We start from the raw sequence: 12,223 nt of genomic DNA on the forward strand, positions 1-12,223 counted from the left end.
TTTTCTTAATTTCTCTTTTTGATAGTTCATTGTTAGTATATAGAAGTGAAACAGATTTTTTAAAATTATTTTTATATCCTGAGACTCTACCAAGTTCAGGGATGAGTTCCAGTAGTCTTTTGGTGGCATCTTTAGGACTTTTATGTATAGTATCACATTATCTGCAAACAGTGACAGTTTTACTTCTTCCTTTCCAATTTGGATTCTTTTTATTTTCTTATCTGATTACTGTGGCTAAGACTTCCAATATTGTGTTGAATAAAAGTAGCAAGAGTGGACTTTTGTTTTGTTCCTGATCTTGGAAGAAATGCTTTTCACTGTTGAGTTTGATGTTAGCTATGGGACTGTCACATATGACCTTTATGATGTTGAGGTGTGTTCCCTCTATACCCACTTTGCTGAGAGTTAAATTTTGTCAAAAGTTTTTTCCATATATATTGAAATGATCATATGGTTTTTATTCTTCAATTTGTTAATGTGGTGTATCACACCAATAAGTTTGCAAACATTGAACCATCTTTGCATCCTTGGGATAAATCCCACTTGATCATAGTGTACGATCCTTTTAATGTATTTTTTAATTTGGCTTGTTAATATTTTGTCAAGGATTTTTGCATGTATGTTCATCAGGGATACTGGCCTATAATTTCCTCTTTTGTGTGATATCTTTGTCTGGTTTTGGTATCACGGTGATGTTGGTCTTCTAGAATGATTTCAGAGGTGTTCCTTCCTCTGCACTCTTTTGGAATAGTTTGATAGGAATATATGTTAACTCTTCTCTAAATGTTTATCTGTGAAGTCATGTGGGGCTGGACTTTTGTTTGTTGGGAGTTTAATTACTGATTCAATTTCAGTACTGGTAATTGGTCTATTCATATTTTACACTTTTTTATTTTCCTACTTCAGTCTTAGGAGTGTACCTTTCTAAGAAATTGTCTATTTCTTCTACATTGTCCATTTTATTGGCATATAACTGTAGTGATTTCTTATGATCCTTTGTATTGTTTTTATTTCAGTTGTAACTTCTTTTTCATTTCTGATTTTATTGATCTGGTCCCTCTTTTTCTTGATGAGTTGGGATGAAGGTTTGTCCGTTTTGTTTGTCTTTTCAAAGAACCAGCTCTAAGTTTCATTTATCTTTGCCATTGCTTTTTAATATCTTTTTCAGTTATCTCTGCTCTGATATTTATGATTTCTTCATTCCTATTATGTTTGAGTTTTGTCTGTTCTTCTTTTTCTAGCTCCTTTAGGTGTAGGGTAGGATTATTTAAGATTTGTCTGAAGAGCATTTTTTAAAAATCAATACTAATAATAGCACACAGGAATAATGCAAAGATTCATACATCAAAAGCAAGAAACAAATAAATTAGTAACAATAACCCTGTATACAAGACAGCAGAAGAGACACTGATGTATAGAACAGTCTTTTGGACTCTGTGGGAGAGGGAGAGGGTGGGATGATTTGGGAGAATGGCATTGAAACATGTATAATATCATATATGAAACGAGTTGCCAGTCCAGGTTCATTGCACGATACTGGATGCTTGGGGCTGGTGCACTGGGATGACCCAGAGGAAGAGGGTTCAGGATAGGGAACATGTGTATACCTGTGGCGGATTCATGTTGATATATGGCAAAACCAGTACAATATTGTAAAGTTAAAAATAAAATAAAATATATATAAAAAAAAGAAAAAGAAAAAAAGAAACAAATTTAGAGAAAAACATCAGCATTGCTTAAAATTAGGAACAGGACAAAATATTTTACTTAATAATTATTATGAAATATTTCTAAAATTCTTTCTATTCATCTAAAGTAGAAATTGACAAAAAGATGTTATGTAGATATATGTCAAAACCCTAGGGTTTTAATTTTTTATATTTTTCTGTAAACTTAATAAATCAAAGACAGTAAAAAAAAATGACCACAATTTACTATGAAAAGTATGTTAACATCCATTTAAAATTTATTAACATTAATGGTCTCAGTATCTTCTCATCTGACCTGCTTTGTTAGTAGAAAAATATTGTCTTTCTGGTCTAAAAAGTGTGTAAGTTTACAATTTATATAACAAAAGAGTCTACACGAGTTAGTAAAATACGTATCTTATGATATTTTGGACATTGGCTGTAGGTGTTTATTAAGGCCAGGCTGTGTTTTTCCTAAATATAGACATCAACAGAACCATCCCATGCCACAGGTGAAATTAAGTTGAGAGTTAAAACTAGTCTTTGAGTTTGCTATTTCTCACCCACAAGCACCCCAGAAGAATATGAAAGAAGTCCAACATGTAATGTGACACTAAGACAAGACTGTTACGACTTGAAGAACCCAAATGTAACCACCTTTTTCTTCTTTTTTCTACCCACATTCTACTAGAGGTGTCAATGAAATTGCTAAAACAGAATGGAAAAAGAGAAGTAAGCACTCTGCTGCTTCCCTACTCAATCAATAAGAGTTGACTGTAATATTAGTTGAGGTTTTTCCTTAGGAAAAATCAAGGTAACCTATTTTAACAATGTAGAAAAGGTCATATTTTCAAGTACATTGCTATTAAAGGTTCACAGTACTTACCCATATAGAAAAAGAGGTGTCTTATCTTTATGATATTCCAAGAAAGTTAACATGTTTTTAAACTTCACAAGCCAACTTCTAGCTCTTACATAAGTTGAAACGTCATAAATACTCATGAATCTAATAAAGAAAAATATACGTACATGATGAAAACCAAGTGCTATACCTTTGGGTAATATAAAATGAAAAGTTATACTAAATATAAATACAATATACATTTATTAAATATGCCTCTGTATCCCCCCACCTAACCACCCATGGTCATGGAACAGAAACAATTTTAGCATGAGACTCCTAAAGTCCATGTCCCTGAAACTTTTCTGACCTGAGGTAGAATATAATTAAAACTTCTCCAGTCTAATTCTTTGAGGTTCAGAATCAAGCTTCCTTTTGTCATGCCTTGCCTAGCCCAAGATTCTCCTTGGCCCTGAACTCCCTATCCTTCCCAAACTTTATTTAGGAACTGATGCTACACATCCCAAATATATCACCAGGCTGATGAAATGTTAACTATCACCCAGAAAGAATCTCCTAAAGTTCCTCTACAACTTTGTCTTAGAACATTCATTATTTAATGTTTACCAGAACTGTAACCGGATATCAATGTATCTCTAAGATACTGAGCTTTTCCCATCATATTTAATTGCACCTATCAGTTCCATGCACACACGCATGCTCAGTTGTGTCCAACTCTTTGTGACTCTATAGACTGTAACCTGCCAGGTTTCTCTGTCCATGCGATTCTCCAGGCATGAATACTGGAGTGGGTTGCCATTTCCTACACCAAAGGATCTTCCCGACTCAGGAAATGAATCTGCATCTCTCACGTCTCCTGCATTGACGGGCAGATTTTTTACCACTGAGCCACCTAGGAAGCCCCTATCAGTTTCATAGGCTGGAGCAATTCCTCCAGATCCTACTCCACACCAGGGAGCAACTTCTTACCTCCCCTATGCAGTAATTTAGTGAATACGATATAAAGATAAAAGAATTATAATCATAATTAAAACTACGTGGGTTCTTTTTAATGGCTCCCCTTTCCTCTCATATAATTGCTCTGCAGTTAAATCTTACTCCAGAAACTCCCAATGTCATCAAATTCATGAATCTTCAGGGAGAAAAGTATAAACAAGTAAAATAGTAAGTAGATGGATGGACAGACAGAGAGATAAGATTTTTAAAAATTGATCAATCTAAAGCAATTATCCTTCAATTAAACAATAAATTTAAAAAAAGATTGATCAATCTGGACACTCAGCTGTCTTCATTCTTTATCACATACCCATTCAATTTTGGAAATATCAATTAAAGAAGTATTATACTTACTTTCCTTGGATGTGGCAATAGCTTTTGGTTGCACCAATTAATGTCCGGGCTGCCTCAACACTGAGGACTCCATCATTACACTGTTTTTCAAAGCTACTCTAAACATAAAATTTTAAATAAAAATTACAAAGGACAAAATCATTAGTGAAATATACTCTACTTGACCTTTTACATAGCCCTCATTATTATTATTGAACTCAGTATATGAAAATATACTTTTCAAAAACTATAGCAAGAAATAAGTTTCATTCAATTTGAATATTTACAGAATATTCAATTTTTGCAGAGTACTCCCTTGGATTATATAAAATACACAAAGATTTCTGGCTTCAGGAAACTCAAAATCTATACAACTCAAAGAATTTACTTCAAATGTTCAACATCACTAATTATTAGAGAAAAGGCAAATCCAAACCACAGTGAAGTATCATCTCGTATTGGGCAGAATGACTGTCATCAGGAAAGGCTACAAATAATAAATGTTGGAAAAAGTGTGTGGAGAAAACAGAACCCTTGTACACTGTTGGTATGAAATGTAAATTGGTGCATCCACTATGAAAAACAGTATGCAAGTTCCTTAAAAAATAAAAAATAGAGCTACCATATGATCTAGTAATCTTACTTCTGGGTATATAGCCCCCAAACCCCAAAACTTTATTTCAAGAAGATACATGCACCCCAACATTCACAGCAGCACTATTTACAATCACCAAGACACAGAAACTACCCAAGTGCCCACTAACACAGTTGGCTTAAGAAGATATAACTATATTATATATATATACACATAAACATATCATGGAACATACATATATCATTGAATATATATAATAGAATATATATATAATGAAATATTACTCAACCATATAAAATAATGAAATATGCCATTTGCAGCAACTTGGGTCATCCTAGAGATTATCATGGAGAAGGCAATGGCAACCCACTCCAGTACTCTTGCCTGGAAAATCCCATGGACAGAGGAGTCTGGTAGGCTGAAGTCCATGGGGTCACTAAGAGTCGGGCACAACTGAGCGACTTCACTTTCACTTTTCACTTTCATGCATTGGAGAAGGAAATGGCAACCCACTCCAGTATTCTTGCCTGGAGAATCCCAGGGATGGGGGAGCATGGTGGGCTGCCATCTATGGGGTCGCACAGAGTTGGACACGACTGAAGCGACTTAGCAGCAGCAGCAGCAGCAGAGATTATCAAACTAAGTGAAGCAAGTCAGACAAATATTATATCACTTATATGTGGAATCTAAAATATAATATAAATAAAATCTATATACAAAATGGAAACGGACTCACAGACATAGAAAACAAGCTTATAGTTACCCAAAAGGAAAGGGAGGAAGACAAGTTAGGAATATGATACTCACAGATATAAACTAGAATACATAAAACAGATAAGCAACAAGGATTTACTGTATAGCAAAGGAAATTATATTCAACATCTTATAATAACCTATAATGAAATATAATCTGAAAAACTAAATCACTATGTTATATGCTTAAAACTAATACAATATTGTAAATCAAATATATTTCAGTTTCTTAAAAAAAATAACATGGAGTAGATCACTACATGGGATTGGTAGGGCATTATAACAATGGTCCCAATAAAACATAGCTGCCCATGTCTCTTTGTAACTAACATTGCTGCTCTTCCCTTCAAAGGCAGGCTTTTCTTTACTCATTGAATCTGGGCTAGCTTTGGGATTTACTTTTACTAATTGAATGGAAGTGAAAACGATGTTATTCAACGTCCAGAGCCTAGGAGATAGAGGCCTTGCAGCTCCTCTTCTCACCCTGTTGGAACCTAGAGATCACCATGTAGTGAAGAAGCCCGTTTCACTCTATTGGAAGATAGGAGGCCATGTGGAGGAGAACCAAAGTGCCCTGAAATACAACATAGTCAACTGCCAAATCCGTGAGTAAGGTACATGTTGGACCCTCCAACCCCAATTCAACTAAAATGGTAGCCGACACATGAGTGGTCCCAAGCAAGACCAGCAACAAAATCATCCAGATTGCCAACCCACAGAACTGTGAGAAATACCAAATCATTGTTTTCAGCCACTAAGTTTTGTAGTAGAGCAAAGGCTAACCAAAACAGAAATCAGTACCAATTGTGGAGAGTCTCCACAACAAAAAGCTAAACCATGTGTTGTTAGTTTTGGGACTAGGTGGTGAGCAGAGGCTAGAAGGGCAATGAAGAGACTGGAAGTTGGAAAAGCAGTGAGAAAACTGATGCAGAATGCTGGAGGGAGGCAGCTGGGCTATGATGAGTCAGCACAATTGGCAATACTGTCACCTAAGGCAACTTGGAAAGTAGATGTGCCTGATAAATTTATGAATCTGGCTAAAGAGATTTCTGGATTTAAAATATTCTAGAAATAAACTTTTGGGGGGAATATAATTGCTTTACAATGTTGTGTTAGTTTCTGCTGTACAACAACATGAATCAGCCGTAAGGATAAATATATCCTCTCTCTCTTCAATCTCCCTCTCACCTCCACCTGCTATCTCACCTGTCTAAGTTGTCATGGAGCACCAAGCTGAGCTCCCATGCTATACAGCTGACTCCCACTAACTATTTTATACATGGTAGTGTATATATGTCAATCCCATTTTCCCAATTTGTCCCACCCACCCTTTCCCCTCCTGTGTCCACATGTCTGTTTCTCTACATCTGCATCTCTATTCTCGCTTTGGAAATGACTCATCTGTACCATTTTTCTAGATTCCACATGTATGTGTTAATATACAAGATTTGTTTTTATCTCTAGCTGCATGTGATAATCAGAGAAGGCAATGGTACCCTACTCCAGTACTCTGGCCTGGAAACTCTCATGGACGGGGGAGCCTGGTGGGCTGCCGTCTTTGGGGTCGAGCAGAGTCGGACACGACTAAAGCAACTTAGCAGCAGCATGTGATAATGTATGAGAAGAGAGAGGTAAACCAAAGGGTAACAGTTCAATCTGTAAGCAGATATTACAGAAAATATAAAGAGGCCATGATTGGTTTGAAAACCCAAACCCATTTTCCATCTGCAGTCTCTCCAGGTGGTAAAATACAAGGGAATGAAAATCAAATCTAGAGTTTTGCCAGTAAAATATGGCCTCAGCTTCAAGATCAAGTCAAGGTTGTGGCTCAAGACCCTTGGATAAGACCACTTAGAGGTTAAAGGTAGTGCTTAGTTTACCCTCTCAAGCAGACTAAAGGGCTTCTCAGACCCATGTTGTCTGGTATGTGGTCTGTATGAAAAGGAATTACAGAGTAGAATAGACTAGAATCAGACTCATTGAAAACACAGAGCTTTTAAGGAAATTGTGTCAGGGTGGGCTTAAAAGACAATAAAGAGTTCTAAATGAATGGGAATTTCCATTTCTAATGGCAGAAATCAGTCTGAGAAGATCACTGTCACAAACATGATTACATGCATGCATACTAAGTCACTTCAGTCTTGTCTAACTCTTTGTGACCCTATGGACAGTGCCTGCCAGGTTCCTCTCTGTCCATGGGATTCTCCAGGCAAGAATATTGGAGTGGGTTGCTGCTGCTGCTGCTGCTGCTAAGTCATTTCAGTCGTGTCTGACTCTGTGCGACCCCACAGACAGCAGCCCACCAGGCTCCACCGCCCCTGGGATTCTCCAGGCAAGAATACTGGAGTGGGTTGCCATTTCCTTCTCCAGTGCATGGAGTGGGTTACCATTCCCTTTTCCAGGGGATCTTCCCAACACAGAGATCAAACCCTCATCTCTTACATCTCCTGCACTGGGAGGTGGGTTCTTTACCACTAGTGCCACATGGGAAGCCCAAACATGGGTTACCTCCTGTGATAATAGAATGAGGAGAACTAGGTCATATGCCCAGCTGGGTTTCAGAACTGCCAAGGACCAGTGATTAATCAACACTTCCTGTTCTCTTCCTTCTTGAACGGAAATGTCTGTTGATTACCACTGAAAGTTGGGATTAGGGATGGTGGTAGAGGTGGAGGCTGAGGAGACAAGTAACTTCTCTTTTTAGTCCACTGTTCTGTGTATCAAGAGGAATCATACTTAAAGAGATACAACCAAGGAGCCTGAGCAATCCTAGACTAAATGAACATCATGAGATACCAGACTTTGAATTTGCTACCATAATGCGATAAAGCTTATCTGAGTTGGGGGTGGGATACAGTGTCTTAGAAAAAGATGAGTGTGTTTTGCTTTGTACCTCCTCTGAAAGCTAAGTCATGTCCAACTCTTTGTGACCCTGTGGACTGTAGTCTACCAGGCTCCTCTGTTCATGAGATTTCCCAGGCAAGAATACTGAAGTAGGTTACCATCTCCTTCTCCAGGGGATCTTCCTGACCCAGGGATCGAACCCATGTCTCCCGTTTGGCAGGCAGTTTTTTTACCACTGAGCCATCAGGGAAGCCGTAGGAGGGATATAAATATCTGTGGCCAGTGAGCAGAACATGGTACATTTTATATGGTCACAGATTCTTTGCATCTCTTACCATCAAGAGTTTGAGTCTACTATCCCAAGCCTTAAATTAAAGTGGCTTTATTTGCAAAGTCTGGTAGTAGGGTATTGACTCTCAGCTGTATGCCTCTCATCCTTCAAAGGCTAGGCCAGCTTCCTCACATGACAATCTCAGGGTGGTATTCAAAGTGGAAGATGGGGGAAGTTGTAACTCTCCTCAAGGCTCCAGTACATTCCCAAAGTCATTTGGCTACATATTCCTGGTCAAAACAAGTCACAAGAGCAACCCAAGTTCAACGATGGGGAGGGATATAGAAACTACCTCTCAATAGGAGATTGGTTCTACAAAGAATTCATAACCATACTTTATATCTCTGGGTAAGAACCTTCCAAATTCTGAGAACATTTTAAATTAACTATAGAAATGTTTTTAAATCAATATAGTGTTAATGTTTTTGTATTAAGAAGAAATATGTCCTTTTTTCAATAGGAAAAAAAAAAGAGGAATTTATAGATTAAAAGAGACCTAAATTACATATTCTGGGCTTCCCCGATGGCTCAGCAGTAAAGAATCCACCTGCAAGTCAGGAGCCACAGGAGATGTGGGTTTGATCCCAGGGTCAGGAAGATCCCCTGCAGGAGGGTGTGAAAACCCACTTTGGTATTCTTGCCTTGAAAATCCCATGGACAGAGAAGCCTGGTGGGCTGCAGTCCATAGGGTTGCAGAGTCACATTCAACTCAAGCGATAGCACGCATGCAAGCAAAGTACATATTCATTAATTGCAATATATGATTTCATTGAAATGCAATTTAAAGATGTAAGCGGGAACTATGCATTGATCACATTTATGAGATAACTGGAAAACTGATGATTGACCAATATTTGATGTTATTAAGGAATTAATCTTTAGGCACAATATTAGTATTTTACTGTTTTTTAAGACTTTAAAATTTCAAGATACATACTGAAATATTTGCAGATGAAATGATATATTGAATAACATCTGGGATTTGTTTCAAAATAAACTGGGAGATGAGAGAGTGACTGAGGGTGCAGACGGGGCAAGGCTGGTCATGTGTGGATGTTTGTGAAGGCTGAGTGATAGGTACGTGGAGGTTTGGTACACTATTTTATCTACTTTTGTATGCATTAGAAATTCTTCATAATAGATTCTAAATTGAAAATAAAAAGGAAGGATTCCGGGCATAATGAGCAAGTACATACTTGTAAATTTGAATAAAATTTGTACTATTAGGATAAAACCCTAGTTTTAAATGTACAATTTGATAAGTTGATTCAAACTTGATTTTATCTCATAATCTATGTTTACACTATAACATTCAAATATTAAATCTTAAATATTTTAAGAGAATGTTTAATTCATTAGATTTTAGCTTATTAGATTTACAAGAGTTAAATAAGCACTTGAGAACATTTTATATAAAAGGAACTAACATACTTAAATCTGTGAAAGCAGTTTCAAATATTTGAAGATGTTTAATTGTGTAAATGGCACAAAATATTATTCAAAGGCTCCCTAAGAATGAACTGCTAAAATTTGCTAGACTTAGAAATAGAATAAGGTTTGTAACTTGAATTTAAAGCCTTAGAAATTTATTTTTCTAACTTTAATAAATCAAAGTTTAACAACCAATCAAAAGGTGAAAATTTTTCTAGTCATCTGAAAACCATATGTAAGAATTAAAAACATTGCAAGAATAAAATACATAAATAAAAAGCAGATTATGTGAAGGATACTAACTATTTGGATTATAGCTACATGCAATCGGGCTTCTTCTATTAAAACTTCATCTGTTGGGAACTCTTCCTTCGCCTTACTGTCACTGGAAACATGAGGAGTCTGAACAGAGACAGAGTTAAAAATAAGTAAAAAGGATTAGGAGCTGTCAAATACTCTGCTTGACTAAGATTCCAATAACTCAAATCAGAATTGCTAAAATGAAGGGCTGTGTCTAAGTGAAAAACATTCTCATGTTAGAAATGTTGATTTCAATTGTGGTGAAGTAACTATTCATTTGGGGAGATTTAGAAACCAAATTCTTCCCCAAACCGGTCTATGTTTGACTGCTCTCTGAAGCTGCCTGTGTTTTCTGCTTTTGAATAGTACTTGTATAGGGAGAGATCGCCCGCTTCCTCAACCAGCTGGAAAATATCACCCTGGCAGAAGCCATTCATAGTTACTCAATCAGCCTATTTGTAAAAACACCAGTTCTCTTGTATTTGGCAAATAAGGCCAGATCACCAATATCTGTTCAGAGACAGAATTCAGAGTATTTTGGCTGATAGAAAAAAGCTAGTCAATGTATCTCTCTTCAGTATCCTGTCCTATAACCAGCAGAATCAAGTTTTGCATAATAAACAAAAGAAATAGAAAGGGAAAGGACTAGTTTTTGCCAGGAATCAACTCACAGGAATGATGTATTCAATCTTTGTTTTTTCTTCTACTAAGGTCCAATTAACATTTGTCAAAAGTTTTTCTGTTTTAAATAAAGTTATTCTGCTCTGTATCATCTCCTGGATGTGCTTAATGGCATTTTGCATGGCCATCTGTCTTGGAATGGAAAGGACACACAAATCTATGACAAAGAAAAGGAAGGACCTTAATAAAATAGTGAAGAATGCACAGGGAATTGAAATGTTACATGATGTAGTGAAATCTTGGCATCACCTGCAGAGCCAAATCATAGTGCTTAGAGCAAGGACAACTATTTGCCCAAAATTTTCCAGAAAATTACCCAAATACCCAATTCCTTTTGGCTGTGCAGCTCAACTTTATCTGACTCAACTGCTAAAGAATGTTTTCTTAGTTTCTTTTTGTTTCCTATAGCTAGAAACATGACTCACTATTTCAAGTCATCCAGTCAGTATTTCTCAAAGTATGGAAAATTACCTGTACCTTCTACAGGTAGAAGAATTGCCTGTTGAATTATTCCTGGGCTTTGCCCCATGTCTGGAGAATCTGACTGGCCTGAGAATTTTCATTTTAGCAATTTCTCCAACTGATTCTTATACATAATAAAATTTAAAGACCACTGCAATAGAGATGCCTCCAATTTAACATCTCCGTTTCCTGACCAACAAATCTTTACGTCCAAAATTTGTGGCAGTTTGTATCATCCTGAAGTATCAATTTGAAGTTACAGCTATCAAGCTTGCTTACCAAAAGGAGAAATTTAATTAGTGAGCTCAGCCTACACACTCAGAATTCCATCTCAATAAAACTGTTCTCAATAAAAAATAAGATTCTACTGTATAGCATAGGGAACTGCATTAAACATCCTATGATAAAGCATAATGGAAAAGAATATAAAAAAGAATGTACACATATGTATAAATGAATCACTTTGCTGTACAGCAGAAACTAACAAAACATCTAAATCAACTATACGTCAATTAAATGTTAATCTCTTCATAACTGCATATGAGAGCTCAAATAGTTTAAAACGTTATTAAAATGTTTCAGTTTAACTTTATTGCATTCTCTACAGGACCCTGTGGTGTTTGATATTTGAAATTTTCAGGGATTAAAGAAGATTTGAAATCATATCCCTCTCAGTTCTCTACGGTCCACAGCAAAGATGCATTTGACTGCATGCTAAAGAGTTAGCATGTGTTAGCTTTGGATTTAAAATTCCCATAGCATAGAGCACACTAGGAGGAAGTTTATTCATTTGTGTAATTACATCCCACCCATTAGGATGAGCAACAGCCACTTTCCAGTTGCTCTGGGAAAACACGGGTATGAGGGGACGGATTGGTTGTACCAGTACATTTAAATGAACTCCTGTGTTTAAGATGATTCTGGAAGAATATGAGGATGAATCTTTC

At 36.5% G+C, this 12,223-nt stretch overlaps 1 protein-coding gene across 1 annotated transcript in view; it reads right to left on the reverse strand.

The window, feature by feature from the left end:
• Nucleotides 1-12,223, reverse strand: part of SLC9C2 (solute carrier family 9 member C2 (putative)) — a 97,101-nt gene that overhangs the window by 39,845 nt on the left and 45,033 nt on the right. Inside the window, exons 11-14 of the mRNA XM_027565365.1 lie at nucleotides 10,805-10,971; nucleotides 10,137-10,235; nucleotides 3,901-3,998; nucleotides 2,575-2,694 (exon numbers count right to left, since the gene is read on the reverse strand). Of these exons, the coding sequence (XP_027421166.1) occupies nucleotides 2,575-2,694; nucleotides 3,901-3,998; nucleotides 10,137-10,235; nucleotides 10,805-10,971 (484 nt within the window). The remainder of the gene's footprint in view (nucleotides 1-2,574; nucleotides 2,695-3,900; nucleotides 3,999-10,136; nucleotides 10,236-10,804; nucleotides 10,972-12,223) is intronic.

Source organism: Bos indicus x Bos taurus, chromosome 16 (genome assembly GCF_003369695.1).
Source record: "Bos indicus x Bos taurus breed Angus x Brahman F1 hybrid chromosome 16, Bos_hybrid_MaternalHap_v2.0, whole genome shotgun sequence".
NCBI lineage: Eukaryota > Metazoa > Chordata > Mammalia > Artiodactyla > Bovidae > Bos > Bos indicus x Bos taurus.